Here is a 16,312-nt window from a genome sequence, read left to right as displayed (position 1 = left end):
CAGCTAACCAGTGCCCAGATGAGCAGTCAAAGCCTAGCGTGTTGGAAACCCTCAGCTGGACCAGGATGCTCCCGCACAGAAATCCCACAAATCCCACAGTGGCGCCCACTGTCATTCCCCTTTCACACACCTTTAACAGACGCCCCATGAACTTACTCTCAGCCCATTCCCCATGTGTCCTTGGGATTAAGAGGGAGCTGCCTCCACCACTTCCCACGTTGCAGGAATCCCAGGAGACTAGAGGAGGCTCCCTGTACCACGGGGCAGAGAGGCAGGAAGCCCTGGCCTGTCATCCGGCCGCTTCAGGGAAGCAGAGAGAAGCTGCCCAAAGACCAGGGCTGTCTCCAGGCTCCATTCTAGAGAACTGGTTAGCGTGCAGAGGGCTGAAAGGCATGAAAACAGCTCTCCATCCCTAGTTCAGGGTTATAGGTGATGATGGGATGTCGCACAGGCCCGTGGGCAAGCAGGCTTGAGAGAAGAGGATGATGCAGGGGTTCCTGGGGGCAGTGAGAGCTGGGGGCTCCCAGGAGCATCTGAGGACCCCGTGTCAATGTGGAGGAAGATCTAGTCGGCCCCCTGTGGATCCATAGCTCCGGGGACCGCCTCGTCCTCCCTCTGAGGAGCCCTCTCTGTGGAGCAGCCCAGACACGAATAAGACTACGGTGGTCTGAGAACATTTGCAAACAAAAGTATTTTTATTCCCATTTAAAATATATCACCCCAAGGTGCTGCTCCCAGCCACATCCGCCCAGACCCACCTCCCCCACCCTCCAACTGCCACCACCCCACCCCACCGCACCCTGGCCCTCATGGTCCCGCACTCCCTCCCTGCCCCCCTCCCTGTCCTGTACATCAGCAGGCTCAGCACTGGATGAGGAAGAGCCCCTAAGGTCCCCTGGGGACCTGGCACTGGAGGCTTATTACTTGTTGCAGTGCCTCTTTCTCCTCCTCCTCCCACTCCCTCCAACAAATGGGTCACACCTCCTCATTTTTGGTTGTGAGGGGCGCACCAGCCCCGGAGGCAAGGCTGGCGTCCCAGAGAGCCCGAGGTCAGGCTTGGGCTGGGGCAGCTTGTCATCAGACCCCTGGCCTCCACACAGATCCCGCTTCCTAGGCTTGGCAGCTGGTGGAGGAGCTGCGCTAGGTCCGATCCTCTGAGGGGAGGGGCCTTGGCGAGCCCCCTGAACTCCAGGGCAGAGAAATCTCAAGGGCCCTGGGGCAGAGCTGTGGGACTTCCCTCCCCAGGGCATGAGGCAGTACTGAGTGGCCAAGATAAAGTCCAGACTGGGAACCTCCTCCTTGTTCTCCCTGGACCCATCCCCTGGCCCTGGCCCTGGCCCTGCGTCCTCCCTAAGAGGAGAGGTCTCTCTGACAGTTGAGGTGTCCCTGGGTCCCAGGCTCGGTGCAGTGTGCCTTTGACCCTGGGGAGGAGAGAGGGGCTGTCCAGCCTGGGATGTAGGGAAAGCCTCATGTCCTGGAGAGTGGATATAGAGTTTGGGTCTGAGGAGGCCACTCTCTGTTCCGCTGCTCGTCGCAAGTTGCTTGAACTCAGTCTCTGGTGGGCTTTCTTCATCGCTGACCCCTAGCTGGGGGCCGTGGTCATGCCTCTGGGCATCTTGGGTGACATCAGACTCGCCCAACTCCTCGTTCAGGGTCAGGAGTGGTTTCTGCACCAGCTGTTAGGAGGGAAGTGGACGGTTACTGGCCCCAAATAGACGGGTGAGGAGAGGAGGAGGACTGGGCAGCGGAATGGTGGCACTGGGGGACAGATAGGGGGGTGTCTCCAGGAGTCCAATCAAAGAATGCACACTGTAGCACTCCTGCTGTCCTCCTGGGCCTTATTCCCTGCTGTGTGTCCTTCCTTTCTCACTGGGCCCCCGTCCTCTCCTTCCTGTGGTCCTGCATTGCCCCCCCAGTCCCTAGCAGGCCCTCCACAGTGCCAGGCCTTCCAGGCAGGAAAAGGTTTAGCAGAGCCCTGTGGGCCTCCTGTTCTGGGGTCCGATCCCTTCCCTGGCTCACCTGGGTCCTGCCTCCCTTGGTTCCCTGGGTGTCCCGTGCCTTCCCTCTTGTACCTGGAGTCCCTCCCTCCCTTGTCTCCCTGAATGTCCCCCCTCCTCTGGCTCACCTCTTCAAGGGTGAGTCCTTCCTCCTGTTCTAACTCCTCAGCCAGTGCCAAGGGATCCAGCTGTGACTCTGGGGAAAGTAAGTCCTCCAGGAACTGAGGGTGAATGATGTCCTCCACCTAAGATGGAAGGAAGTGGCTGTGAGCGTCCTTGGCCAGGAGTAACCTGTGAGCCACGAATACCTGGAGCAAAAGTGAACAGCAGAGACCCACCCCATTCTCTACAAGTTGGCATGTTTTACAGCACCGTGGCAGTCAGCCCCCCCTCCCCCCCCAGAGCTCAGGGACAAGTAGCAGAGCTTAAGTCCCAAAGGCCTGGGCAGAACCCCAATCCTGGGTGCTGAGAGTGTGAGTCCCTGGAATCTTGCAGCCCCCAGGCTCCAGGCCCAGCCCACCTTGGTGACAAAGTCTTCCTGGGAACACAGCTGGTCCATGTAGCTCAGGAGACCCGGGTCCGGGTAGGTCCCGTCCTCAGGGCATGCTGCTTCTGGCTCCCAAGTGGCTGAGAGGACAGGCCCCAGCAGCTCCTCCAAGATGTCCTCATACTCGCTGAGAGCCTCAAGGGGAATCTCCTTGGGCTCCTTGGTCTCTGGGGGCTGCCGGGATCTGTCTGGCTGTGGGTGGTTGGTTTTGGCCGTGGGGCTGGCCTTCCTGGGCACGCAGGCTAAGGCAGAGCGGGAGGAGGAAAGGAGGGTGAGGGGCTGCCGCATCCAGCTCGTGACCATGAAGTGCGCGTGTCGGGTAGGGCAGTGTTTGGGGGACATGGACGTGGGTGTGGGTGGGATCAAGACCACCTGCATTTCCACTCAGTGACAGGGTGTGAGGAGGGAGAGGTAAGTGGGAGCATCTAAGAGAGCCACGTGTGAGGACGTGTGCAGCCTCCAGGTTTCCAGTGATCTCCCCATCCAGCCCACTTCTGAGGCAGACTTTCTGTGGGGCCCTCAGACAGGGAGGTGGGAGAGGAGTTCCACAACTGAGCAAGTCGATACCCCGTAGTGACAAAGGGCAGCCGAGACCCGCTCTGGGTGGCTGTGCAGGTGGAAAGACCAGTGCCCCACTGAGGGAAGAGGACTGATGTGGGGACAGTGGCCATCCCTAGCTCCCTGTTACCTTTGTGTTCAGCTCCAGTGGGCACGTGAGTGCCTGGCTGTGGGCCCACCTTTGGGGCCGGGGGCCCCCACGGTTCCAGCTTCGGTGGGGCTGGAGGAGGCAGGCCCTGCACCCCCTTCGTGCACTGCAAGTGCTGAGGCTGCATTTCATCCTCAGCCTCAATCTCCTTGAACCTGAGGGGTGAGGGTGGCACAGGCCATGCTGAGAAAAAGGCCTGGGCTCTGGAGCCCACCCAGGTTGCAGGGACGGAGGGATCAGGAGAAGATGTGCTGGGGGTGGTCACGGCCCTGTGAGGTGGTGTCGCCAGCGGGGAGCTGCTCCTGGGGCACATAGCAGATCTGGGGACACCCCTGCCTCCCCAGCACTGCAGGGCATTCTGCAGCATAGACCCAGGTCCATAAATTGAACCAGGCCTGGACGGAAGGCCCACAGGTGACCCTCCACTTGCCCCCTGCCCGTGTCCAGAAACACAGGAAGGGCTGACAGCCAGAGGCCAGATCAGGCATGTGTTCCCCACGGGGGTCCTTGCCCGGATCCAGGATCCTGGGCTGAGGCTGAGAGTCCTGGAACATAAGCCTGGAGACAGGGCCCAGGACAGGTTGTAGGGTGTGAACCCTAAGGTCAGTGGAGAGGCTTTCCTTTCCTCTGAGAAGTGCTTGTTTGTTTTTGGTTTTTTGAATAAAGGGGATTAACACGAAGAAGTCTCAGAAAGAGCCAGAGACCCTCGTGGTGAAGGACACGCTGGCTTGCCCAGCCTCCTCAGGAGGGACACCGGGTTACGAAGTCAGGCCACACTTCAGGAGGAGAGAGGGTCCCAAATTCCATGTCAGTGGCCGCCAGCCCCTCAGCACTAAGGAGGCAGCAGGCTGGTGGGTGGAACACATTTCCCTGCACAGGCACTAGGGCTGCAGTGTGACCCCACCGGGCTGACAGTTTCCCCACTCCACCCCGGGTGAGCCCTTCATCAAGGCGAAGAAGGCCACTTCAGGAGAGGGCGGAGCCCCGGGCAGAGGACGAATAGACCCAAGCTGTCAGGGTGCGGGAGTGGCTTTTGGAGAGGAGTCCGGCCTCTGGGCTGCGGGGACCCTGTGCTGGGGGAGCTCCCTCCTCCCTCCTCCTCTCTGACCACAGCCAGATCCTGCCCTGGGGTGTCGCCCTCACCCACCACAGCCCTTGGGCCCAGGACACGGACTCACTTTGCCGCCATCTCATAGTAATTCATGCGGTCGAAGTTGCTTGTGCGCTCCCATTGCTGCTCGGCCCGCCGCAGTCCCTCCTCCAGCGTCATGGTGGGCTTGAGTCGGGCCAGGGACCGAAGCACTGGGCTGTGAGCCCTCAGAGTCAGTCTCAGTGAACAGCCCAGTCCCCACCAGCCTGACCCCACCCGGCATCATGGACCACACGTCCCCCAGCACAGCATGACTGAGCGTTCACAGACGAGCCCACGGGGCCTCCTGCCCAGTCCTCTGAATCACCTGTAATTGTCCCCGTGTCAGGTGGAAATGCCTGTCAAGCTCACAGCTCTAGTAGGAGACAGTCCCTGCCCCTGGGAGAGCTCTACAGTCTCCGTGTTTCAGCTAGAATTGTCCAGAAGAATGAGGACCAGGCCTGCATACAGCTCTCCCCTGGGCCCTGTAGATCCTCCCCCTCCTCTGCAGTGGCGTCCCCTGGCCATCCCACACTCAAGTCCTTTGTTCAGACGAGACAGCAGCACAGGAGAGGGTGGCATCCCATCCATGGCTCCTCCCCTTGCCCAGCACCCTCTCTGACTGCCAGTCTTCAGTAAATATTCCCAAGATAATCATGGGAGGTAAAGTCAACTGGACTCGCCTAGGGTGGTGGGGTCAGTTGAGAGAAGGCACTGAAAGGGTGTCAAGGACTGGAAGTGTGAGCGCATGATGGACAGTGTGCCCTGTCATAGCGTGGACATCACCCTCAGACCTCCCTCTCGGGATCCCTAGAAACGCAACCTGCAAGTGCACCCCAAGGTCCTCCGTGTGAAACTCCAGATGAGCTCATGTGCCCCCGAGAACTGACTCACATGACAAAGCAGAAGAGAGCTTGTGCGTCAGGGCTCTGGGGAAGGTGCCTCCGGGCCAGGCTCTTGAAGCGCTGCCAACGTCGGTAGTGCTTGTAGATGTCGTTGCAGCTAAAGGAGTCATCCTGAGGTGGCTGAGACTGGGAGGGGGCCAGACTCCCCTCCCTGGAAGCGCCAGGTGGCCGTGGCCCAGTGTTGATGGGGGCCACGCTGGGGGCCAGCTGTACAGGTGGTGGTGGAGCTTGAGAGGGACGGCCGGGGGCCCAGCCTCCCGTGCCAGCCTGAGTTACCCCGACAGCTGGGGTGGTCACTTGGGGTGCTAAGGACAGGGGAGCAGGGCAAGTAGCAGTCCCACTGAGGGCCCCTGGTGCACCCCAGGTGACAGTTCCTGGAGGGAGAACGAAGCTCTGCATCGGAGGGAACTCTGTTGGCCTCCCTTCTGATCTTGCGTAGACAGGGATGTTGCAAGGCCCAGTGGCAATGGGGACTTGGCCACCAGTAGCCACCAAAGGTGTCGTGGGGAAAGCTGGCAGCAGCAGGGTGGTGCCAGGAGGGAACGATGGGGTCAAGGAAGGTGGCAGGTGCTGCTCCCAGGGTGGCCGGTGTTGGGGGCCAGGAGCGGGTGGGGGAAAGGGAAGTGCCGTGAATGGAGACACGGAGGCACCAGTGCTCATGAGCACATCCGTTCCCAGCAGTGGAGATGCTGTTGAGACAAAGGAAAGGGGTGAGTGGAGGAGGAGAATGGGCAACCAGGACTGGGGCTCTCTGGGGAATCAGAGAGTCAGTGTCAGCAGGTGAAGGACATTTGGACAGGGGAGGCTGTGCCGTGTGCAGATGTCTTGGACTGGTTTTCATGCTCTGACCTCTAACTGGGAATTACTCCAGTAGGGAACTTGCTCCCATTCACCCAGGTCCCTGACCCCTGCTTGCTGGGAAGAAATAGCCTCAGCAAGCACCGACTCGCAGGGCCTCCCTAAGGAATTCCCCTGCACCTGACTCTCACAGGCTGTCTCCCAAGTCTCGGAGGTGGGTGGACACCTGCTCCTTTGCAGGCTCACTAGCAGGTAGAGAGCTTCTCCAAGGGAAGTTGTAGGCGCCCAAAGGGCCTTTGTGAACCAGGCAGTGTCTAAAATATTAAGGTTCCACCTCCTCCTTACTCTTCTTTTTCCTGATGTTCCGTATAAATCCTCTTTCTTTCTTTCTTTCTTTCCTGGCCTCACACAACAAAGCAGAAATGCTGGAAACATCTCTCCCCGCAGAACCCTGATGCAAATCCATAACACACTGGCCCAGCGTGCACGTGACGTCAGGGCCACCCACAGCAGACACTTAACGTGGGCCGGGTTCTGCCACCCCATCCCCAGTGCCCAGAGTCACTGCCATCGCTCAGGAGTTCTGCTCCTGGAACAGGGGTCTGAGAAGCAGCCACATGTGCGATTTCCATCCTTTCACAGCCAGTGATGGCCGCAGAGGAGTAGAAAAGGCCAAGGAATACAGAGTTCCTGTGTTCCTTCCCTTTCTATTTCCCAGTGATGGGATGTGAAGACAGACTAAGAAGGCACGAGCCAGGTGCCTTCATTGATAAAGTTGTCTGGAACAGACCCCTGTTCAGGAGAACAAGGCACACAGCCCAGTGCCCCTAATGAATCAGAACAGGTGCCATAGGGTGTTTAATAATAACACAGAAGATTGTCTTCCTGCTCCCGGGCTACACTCCTCTCCTTTAAAAAGGAAACAGCCTTCGTTCATATTCTACCACCACCACCCGCACTCCACGTCTGTTCCCTGTCCATGAAATGCTGGCGTGAAATGTGAACAAACTTCTCATGTCACAGGCAGGCCTGACGGTCCTCCCTGAGATGCTGGACAACTATCACAAGTGTCTGCAGAAGTGCGTTTCCACAAAAGGAAGAACAATTCAGAACAACTGGGGGCCTCGAGCCCTGTCTTGGTTGAAACTGAGAGGTTGCCCATCCCCTGCGGAATCCAAGGCAACAAACAGTTACCTGAACTGAGGAGCGGGTTCTGGGCTGGAAGGAGGGGAGAAGTTCTGGGCTGTGGCAGTTAGAGTAACTTCCTGCCTAGCTCTTGGAGAAAGCAGTTCATAGCAGATGTGGCCACAGATCCCCCCTTTGAATAGTTTTCTGGCTAAGCCCTTCTCTCCCCGTGCCCCTATTAGATACAGGATGCCCCGGTTCAGATCCCTTAGAAGGAAATCGTGGGGCAAGCTCCAGGTGCCTAAGGAACAAGGTACAGGGCTAGGCTTTCCCCATGACCCTCCCTGTGCCACCAGCTCAGACCTACTAACCCTGACACACAGGTTTCACAGTGGCTTGTCTCCCTTCTACAAAGAACCACCCTGCCTGCTGCTGTCCCTTCTCCACACCCAGGGCAATTCCCCTGAGTCTCCTTGATCCACCTTCAATGAGCCCTCCTCCCCTTGTGATCTTTGGTTTCCACCATCTCCCCAGGCTCCCCAGGTGAGATGTCCTTGGGCGTTCAGGGCTCTCTCCTTCCTCCACTTCAGTCCACCTCTAATGTGCCCACGGTGAAATATCACATGTGAACCCCAAGGATTTGAGGGGTGGCAGAGTCTCTGAGAACATATCCCCAGCATTCAGGCTTACCTCTTTGTAAAGCCATTCCCACAGACGTGGGCACAGACCAGCGCTGCCTGGTAGCCTCAATGAGAGAAATGCAGACGAGGACCCAGAGAGTGAGTTAACTGCTCCAGCAGATGCTCGGAATTCAAGCAAAGGCAGGTGAAGTTTGAATTTAAACAGTAGAATGTGAGGCTCAGGACACTCTGTAGTGGGGGAGGGGCAGAGGGCAGCGGGCAGGTGGGCCTGGGTGGGTGTGGGGAGACTTTCCCTGCAGGGCTCTGGCAGGAAAGCAAGAACCGGAAGTTCCTTCCGCCTTACAGAGTGGCAGCATACGTGGTGTGTGGCTCTCTAGGCAATTTACTTTATTTTTTTTTTAAATTGGAGTATAGTCAATTTACAATGTTGTGTCAGTTTCTGGTTTACAGCAGGTGCTTTAGTCATACACGAATATACGTTTACTCATATTCATATTCTTCTTCTCCGTAACGTGCTACAAGGTAACAAGTATGGTTCCCTGTGCTATACAGTGTAACCTTGCCTATCTGTTTTATATGTACCACTTCATATCTGCGAATCTCGATCTCCCGGTTGATCCCTTCCCATTCAGTTCCCAAGTCTGATAACCATATGTTTGTTTTCTATGTCTGTGAGTGTGTTTCTGTTTTGTAAACAAGGTCATTTTTCCCTTTTCTTTTTTAGAACCCACATATCAGTGATATCATACGGTATTTTTTTTTCTTTCTGGGTTACTTCACTTAGAATGACATTCTCCAGGGCCATCCATGTTAGTGCAAATGACATGATTTTATTCTTTTTCATGGCTGAGTAGTATTCCATTATATAAGTATACCACAGCTTCTTTATCTTGTCACCTCTTGATGGACATTTAGGTTGTTTCCATGTCTTGGCTATTGTAAATAGTCCAGCTATTAACGTTGGGGTGCAGGTTTCTTTTCGAATTAGAGCCCCCTCTGGATATATGCTCAGGAGTGGGATTGCTGGCTCATATAGTAAGTCTATTTTTAGTGTTTTGAGGAATCTCCATACCGTTTTCGTTAATGGCTGTACCAGATACATTCCCGCCAACAGTGTATGCGGGTGCCCTTTTCACCATTGCCTCTCCAGCATTTATCGTTTGTGGACTTTTGAATGATGGCCATTCTGACTGGTGTCAGGTGATACCCTGTTGTAGTTTTGATTTGCGTTTCTCTGAAAAGTAGTGATATAGAGCACTTTTTCATGTGCCTTTTTGCCATTTGTGTGCCTTCATTGGAGAGCTGCTTCTTTAGTTCTTGTGCCCATTTTTGAATTGGTGTTAAACAAGAGCAGTGTCATCCTAAGTAAACTAAAAATTTTTATAAATGTATTATGTGAGCGGTATTACTGAAAATGGCATGAGTAGTATTTTTAACAGCAGAAGGTTTTTCATTCTTTGTGTCTACGAAGGTAATGCATATGGGAGGGAAGGTTGTAAAGGACAAAAATGTGAATCAGAGACTTCTGAGGATAATCTTTAAGGGGGTACATATGGAGATGAGTGTTTCTAATTTAGACATGTCAGTTTTATGAGTTGGTTTTTCCTGTTATTCACTTCTGCATTCTTAATATTTTGTCATGTATATTAATATTACCCTCTGCTTCAATTTTACAAGTAACACTGAAGGGAGTTGCCAATTGCATCAAGTAGAAAATGACCTTATGTGATAAAAACATACTTCCTATGTTATTTTAAATATATTTGGCATCATTTTGTTGAAGAAACCTTAAGTGCTGCCAGATCACTTAGTACGCCTGCAGTAGCTGAACAAAAAATGTTCAAGTTAAAGGAGTGTAAAAGTGTTATAGTCATTTTAATATCCTCAGTGTAAGGAAAAGAAGTTGAGAACGACCACAATTCAAAAACATAGTGAAAGCTTTTCCCTTCTCAACATTACTAAAAATAAGGAAAATATCATTTTTCAAAACTATCAACATCGAACTGATCTATTGGTTAAATCTGAAACTTGAGTGCTAAAAATTTCTTTAAATTATTAATATGCTACAGGGAATTTTACTCTGTGTTTATACATATATAGGCATACATATAAGCATGTATACCTTAGACATGTAAGTGAATTAAACTTTTTTAAAGTGTTGTTTGTAAGTGAGTGCTCTTACTGAAAATGCTGCGACTAGTACATTTACCAGCAGATTCTTTTCATCCCTTGTGTCTTAGAAGGCAATGGGTATTCTAAGGAAGACGAACTTTTGAAAGCAGTATGGAAGCTTATGGTCACTCAGCACCAAACAGTAGCATCTGATCAGTGTCCAAGGTCTGGGTACCAGCTAAGAACAATAGTCATATTCCGAAAGGATGAAAAAGAGGAACATTATAATTGTGTATGTCATTGGGTATGTTTTCTCCAAGCATTTAATGATATAAATGGAAATTATCTTCTAGACCCTCAAGCCTGAATGGGGTGGCTGGCCGCAGACACTGGTTCACTGTAGTTGATACTAAGAGTTAAAAAAAGAGTTTGTGGATCCTTTTGTCCTCCCAGACCTGGGCTTAGTCCACACTTTCACTGTGGCAGGGATGAGCTGGGGGAGGTGAAGTGAGGGCTGGTGCTGCCAGGTCACAGACAGGTCCCAGGCAGAGCAGACATATGCACACCTAGACCAGGTGTCAGCACAGGCTGAGGGCAGTTGTCAGTTCAGTTGTCAGTTCCCAGCGCAGGCTGCTGCTTAGGACTGAAGTCAGCTGAGGACCTTAGGCTAATAGGCAAAAAAAAAAAAGATCGAGAATCCAATCAGTCACCCTAAAAAGAAACATTAAAAAACAAACGTGTCATCCAATGAGTGCAGAGTCTAGCAGCATGGAGACGTGTCAGAAACACGTGGACAGTTGCTAAAGGCCCAAGAGGGATTTTATTCAGACTGCTGCCATGGAGGAGAGAGATTTCAGTATAAACTGAGCTCAACTCCTCGGGGAAAAAATGCAGGAGGCTTTTTAAACACTGGGGTTCGCTAAAGAACAAGTATTGGAGGATGTTAGTGGGAACGTCGGTCCATGTGATTGAACCTTCTGTGCTTGCTGACTGGTGCTCATGGAAGTTAGAGTCCTTGTCTTCCACAGAGACTGGGAGATGGGGTCCTATGTTTTTCTTCTTCCAGTTTTATTGAAGTATAATTAACACACTGCACTGTGTGAGTTTATGCGCTGTGTGAGTTTAAGGTGTCCAGCATAATGAGAGGTCCTATCTGTCTTGATAACTACATTTCAAAGCGCTAGTTCCAAGGTCCTTGAGATAAACATTTCTTTGTGTAGAAGATTTATATCTCAGTGGTAAAAGAAGAACTAACAGTTGCAAGTTTAGATTCTAAAGGAAATGCTGTAAGAAAAGGGATGTCAGTGGCCTAGACTCAGGTTTTGGCTAGAAGCAGCAACAAATTCTTTTGGGAATATTGAGCTTTTTCAGGCAGGAATTTTTAAGGGGGCTGGAACATCCTAGGGGCATGGGCTTGAGGTGATGGAAGCCATGCTAGAGTTTAGTGAAGTTTCTTAATGTGTGGGGAGGGCCGGGGAAGTGCATGGAGGTGGAAATCTGTTACTGATTCCAAACTCGTTCTGCGCACTGCACGACAGGCCAATAAATCAGGAGATGAAGTGTCTGGGCAAGGAATAGAGACTGTATTCAGAAAGATGTTAAGCAATAGTAATCTATAATTTGATACTGTCTCTTTAAGAACCTGAAAGCTGTCTTTTTGACAGTTAAGGAGAGATAAGAGACCCATTGGGGAACCTCTGCAGTGGCAACAATCTGCGAACTGGAAAGACAAATCACCTGAGTTCTCTCACGCTCCCATTCCTAGGATGTCAGGTCATCTCAGAACAGAGGATGCTTCGAGAAAAGTAGCTTATGAACTTGTATGTTTGGGATGTGCCCACTTTCTTAATAGTAATTTAATAGCTCTAGAAACCAAAGCTGTGTGTGTGTGTGTGTGTGTGTGTGTGAGGGAGAGAGAGAGAGAGAGGGAGAATTTAAAGATTGAAAGTATCCAGAATACCCTTTCTACACATCTCAGTAACTCAGGCAGAATAGCCAGGACACTGGAGAGGGGAGACATGTTAGGGCAGTGATTCATCGGGGTAAAGAACATGAGGGTAGTAGAGAATACTGTTTTGACTTTCTAAGGAAGTGACTATATGTAAAGAAGCAAACATTTATATACTGCATATAAGCTTATACGTTTGCATGCTACACTTATACATACTACACATAGCATATAGTATATAGTATGCATAGTGTGTCCAGAACATAGTAAGTTGTTCTCCGTTTTCCTCTAAGAGATTTTAACATTTTTGCATTTTGTATTTAAGTCCTTTGTTCATTTAGCCTTTTGTGTGAGTTTTGGGATAGGGAACCATTCTGATTTTTCCATATCGGTTTCAGTTGTTTATGCAATTTATCTTATACACTATTTCCCCACTTTAATATCACCTCTGGTTTTCATATGACCATAGATTGTTGCAATAGCAATTCATAGGCTTAGGTATTATAATTTTACAGTAGCTTTGATATATGTTAGAGTAAGCTCCACCTCCCATTCCTGCAAACTTATCCTCTATGAGATTGTCTTGGATATATTTGGCCCTTTTCTCTTGCATATAAACTTTGGGAACAGTTTAGTGGCAATAGTTCTCTTGTCTTTTTTCTGGTATTAAAAAAGAATGATTTCAATGTTTCACCAAACAGTATGATATATGCTGTAGCTATAGATTATTTGTTGACTCCTTTTATCAGATTAAGGAAGTTGCCTTTTATTCCTAGTTTGAGACATCATGAATGGTTATTGTATGTTGTCAAATAATTTTTGAGACAATGATAATTTTTCTCCTTAGTTTGTTAATGTGAAGATAATTTCAGTAATTAGTTAACAATTAAACTAAACACATTATCTCACTAACTCGGATTGTTTATGGGTTTTATACATTGCTATATTCACTTTCATATGTGCGCAAGTGAGATAAACAATATCAAGTTTGTGTTAGTCTCAACTACAAGAGTTGAAGAGTGGTCTTTTTCCTCTCTTCTCCCAAATAATTTGTGTATTATGGTAATTATCTGTAACATTATCTAAGCCTCATTTTCCTTGTAGAATTATTAATTATCAACATAATTAATGGTAAGGGTTGCATTAAGATTTTCCAGTTCTTCGATTGGTCAGTTTTGATGTTATATTTTCCAAGAACTTGTTCATCTCACTCATTTACAAATACATATGTATGAAATAGTTTATAACCTGAAACAGATCAAACGTATAAATAACTGTTATATATGTATAGCTTAAGAAGAATAATAAAATGAGCGTCTGCACCCATTATTCAGTTATGAAATAGAATATTTCCAGTATCTTAGGAACTTCTATTGCCTCTCATTATTTCCACAGGGAGTGATCCTTGTCCTTAATGGATGGATACTGATTGGGAACACTAGAGAATTGATTTGGGGGGAGAAGTTAAAAAAAATCACAAAATTGTTTTGCTGTATCTCATGCCATGTAGGCAGTTGGGTACATGAGTCAGATGTTCATGGGAAAGCTTTGGTCTAGAATAAAAATAAGTTAAGTCTTTTGTGAACAGATAGTATTTAATGTCCATTGTTAAGCAGCAAATATTCATTCATGGTCATATTTAAGGCTATTTTAGTGGACTAATGATAGTTTGAAGGAGAGAACTGATTAGAAGTGAAGACATGGAAAAAGATAAGAATGGAATTTTTTATTTGTTTTTGCAAAGTGTGGCTAAGTGGAATAGAAAGAAATTAGGTTGAGGTGGTAGCTATATAAATGATTTGACTACTGAAATTTTTATTTTATTTAAATTGAAATTATTTTAAAATAATTTCAGACTTAAAATATTGCAAAACAAATTTCCATGTTTATACTTTTCTCCTGTAGTCTCTAAATGTTAATATTTACTGTGAAATAATAGAAATATATTGGTCTCTGCCCTCAGTTCCTGGCACAGAATTCCTAAAACCGTTGTATTTTCCTGAGTGGTAAGAGCATTAGGACCACCTTTTGTTCTGATATTTGGACTTTGACACTGTTTCTGACAGAGTTCCTAAATCTGTTGGAATATCCTGAGTAATAGTGAAGGGGCAAAACCCACAAAGGGACCAGGAAGACCTCCCAGGCAGGGCCATTGCCTTCCAACTTTTGCACTTCTAAGAAACGGCTTGCTTGTAGGAAAATGAAACTTACCCCTAAAATTCCATTGGGTCCCAAAAGCTCGCTCCTGATTGGTCCATTTCTTACACCTCATTTGCATATGGCACAAAGTTAATCAAAACCTAAAACCCTATTGAAAGCCTGTGTAAACCTACAGAAGGGGGTCCAGAGCTTGCAGTGTTAACTCCTCTGGGCCCACCGGCGTAATAAACCTTAGTTCTCCAACCCTCCAAGTGTCGCTTGGTCTCTCGAGGGGATTCAGGTTGCTGTAACGACAGCATTATCTTCTGTTCTAATGAAATGACTCTTGATGGGCTCCTGGATGGGGGCTGGTCACCATAAAGACCAAGCTATGATTCTAAGTTTGGAATTTTCAATATCATCCTTCTGCCCTCATCATTCTTTAGAGAGGAAAGGGTCTGGAAATGGAGTGAATGAAGGATCATGCCTATATGATGAAGCCTCTATGTGATCCAGCAATCCCACTCCTGGACCTTAATTCAAAAAGATACATGCACCCAAATTGTTCACAGCAGCACTGTTTACAATAGCCAGGACATGGAAGCAACCTAAATGTCCATTGACAGATGATTGGATAAAGAAGTTGTGGTATATTTATATAATGGAATTCTACTCAGTTGTAAAAAGGAATAAAATAATGCCATGTGCAGCAACATGGATGGATCTGGAGACTGTCATTCTAAATGAAGCCAGAAAGAAAAAGAAAAATACCATCTGGTATCACTTACATGTGGAATCTCAAAAAAAAAAAAAAAAAAAAAAAGACAAATGAACTAATTTACAAAATAGAAACAGACTCACAGACATAGAAAGAAACCTATGGTTACTGGGGGAAGGGAATGGGATGGGATAAATTGGGAGTTCAAGATTTGCAGATACTAACTAATATATATAAAATAAATAAACAAATTATAGTGTATGGCACAAGGAACTATATTCAGTATCTTGTGGTGAAAAAGTATGAAAATGAATATAAATATCTTTATGTATGACTGAAGCATTATGCTGTACATCAGAAATTGACACATTATAAACTGACTATACTTCAGTAAAAAAAAAATATACCAAAAAAAAAAAAAAATCCCAGTGGTATGTGGTTCAGAGAGCTTCTGAGTTAACAAACACATAGATTTCCTGGAAGAGTTGTGTGCTCCCAGAGAGCACGGAAAGTCCTCACTCCTTGTATACCTTCCCTCTTACATCTGGCTATTCCCAGGTTATATTCTTTTATATTAAATCAGTAATCTAGTAAGCAAGTGCAGTTATCATGGGTTCTGTGAGCCCCTCTAGCAAATTAATAGAACTCCAGAAGGAGGTTGTGGGAACCTCTGATTTAGTCAGAAGCATGGATTCTGGGCTTGTGATTGGCATCTGAAATGGTGTGGGTTGGGGAGTCTTGCGGGACTGGGCCCTTAACCTGTGGGATTTGACAAGGTCTCTGGTTAGTGTCAGAATTGAATTGAATTGTAGGACACTAGGTATCACAGAGAATTGCTTGTGGTGGGGAGAAAAATCCATACATCTGGGAATGAAACTGTTGTGTGGCAGTGGTGTGAGAGTAAGAGAGAAACACAGGAGGAAAAAAATTTCTTCTTTACATATTTTACACTCTTGATGGCTTCAGTGCTCATGTAATAGAAGAGATCTGACTCTATTTTGGATCTGTTCCGTTAGTTTTTTAGCAACTGTGCCCTTTTTCCTGGGTTTATTCTTGCTAGCTCTGCACCTTTTGTAAATGAATGGTGCCTTTAGCCTGGCTGGTAAACAGGAGAGCTTTTTCTCAAGGGTCTGACCCTTAAGGATATTAACACTTCAGCACTTATATAAGGATAACAAGTTGCAGAATAGAGGGTAGCCTTTGTTTTGCTGGAGGTTTTGCAGGAGCTCCATGACCTGGCCCACGTGGACAGCTGCAGGAAGAAAAAATTCCTACAGCAAAAAGTTTGCACCAACCAACCACACCCCATCCCCCCCCCTTTTTTTTTTCCTGTATATAAGGAACCTGTATTCTGACTTCGAGAGGATGGTTCTCCAAGACATAAGTCTTCCATCCTCAGTCTGCTGGCTTTCCGAATAAAGTCACTATTCCTTGCCCCAACACCTCGTCTCCCGATTTATTGGCCTGCCTTGCAGTGAGCAGAGTTTGGACTCAGTAACACTCAGACCAATTAGTTTCCTAAGTTACAGGAAGTTTATTTCTTACCC

General features: G+C 48.4%; 2 protein-coding genes across 2 annotated transcripts in view; one reads left to right on the top strand and one right to left on the bottom strand.

Annotated features, from left to right (window-relative positions):
- The window catches only part of SBK1 (SH3 domain binding kinase 1), a 33,879-nt gene that overhangs the window by 6,265 nt on the left and 11,302 nt on the right, over positions 1 to 16,312 (top strand).
- The window catches only part of LOC105097319 (NUT family member 2G), a 73,713-nt gene continuing 58,043 nt past the window's right edge, over positions 643 to 16,312 (bottom strand). The window contains exons 2-8 of the mRNA XM_031447113.2: positions 7,898 to 10,627; positions 5,274 to 5,973; positions 4,429 to 4,557; positions 3,233 to 3,405; positions 2,518 to 2,786; positions 2,126 to 2,242; positions 643 to 1,676 (exon numbers count right to left, since the gene is read on the bottom strand). Coding sequence (XP_031302973.2) covers positions 921 to 1,676; positions 2,126 to 2,242; positions 2,518 to 2,786; positions 3,233 to 3,405; positions 4,429 to 4,557; positions 5,274 to 5,973; positions 7,898 to 7,913 — 2,160 coding nt within the window. The 5' untranslated portion in view covers positions 7,914 to 10,627 and the 3' untranslated portion in view covers positions 643 to 920. The remainder of the gene's footprint in view (positions 1,677 to 2,125; positions 2,243 to 2,517; positions 2,787 to 3,232; positions 3,406 to 4,428; positions 4,558 to 5,273; positions 5,974 to 7,897; positions 10,628 to 16,312) is intronic.

Source organism: Camelus dromedarius, chromosome 10 (assembly GCF_036321535.1).
Source record: "Camelus dromedarius isolate mCamDro1 chromosome 10, mCamDro1.pat, whole genome shotgun sequence".
Classification (NCBI taxonomy): domain Eukaryota; kingdom Metazoa; phylum Chordata; class Mammalia; order Artiodactyla; family Camelidae; genus Camelus; species Camelus dromedarius.
This window is presented reverse-complemented; position numbering and strand designations above follow the sequence as displayed.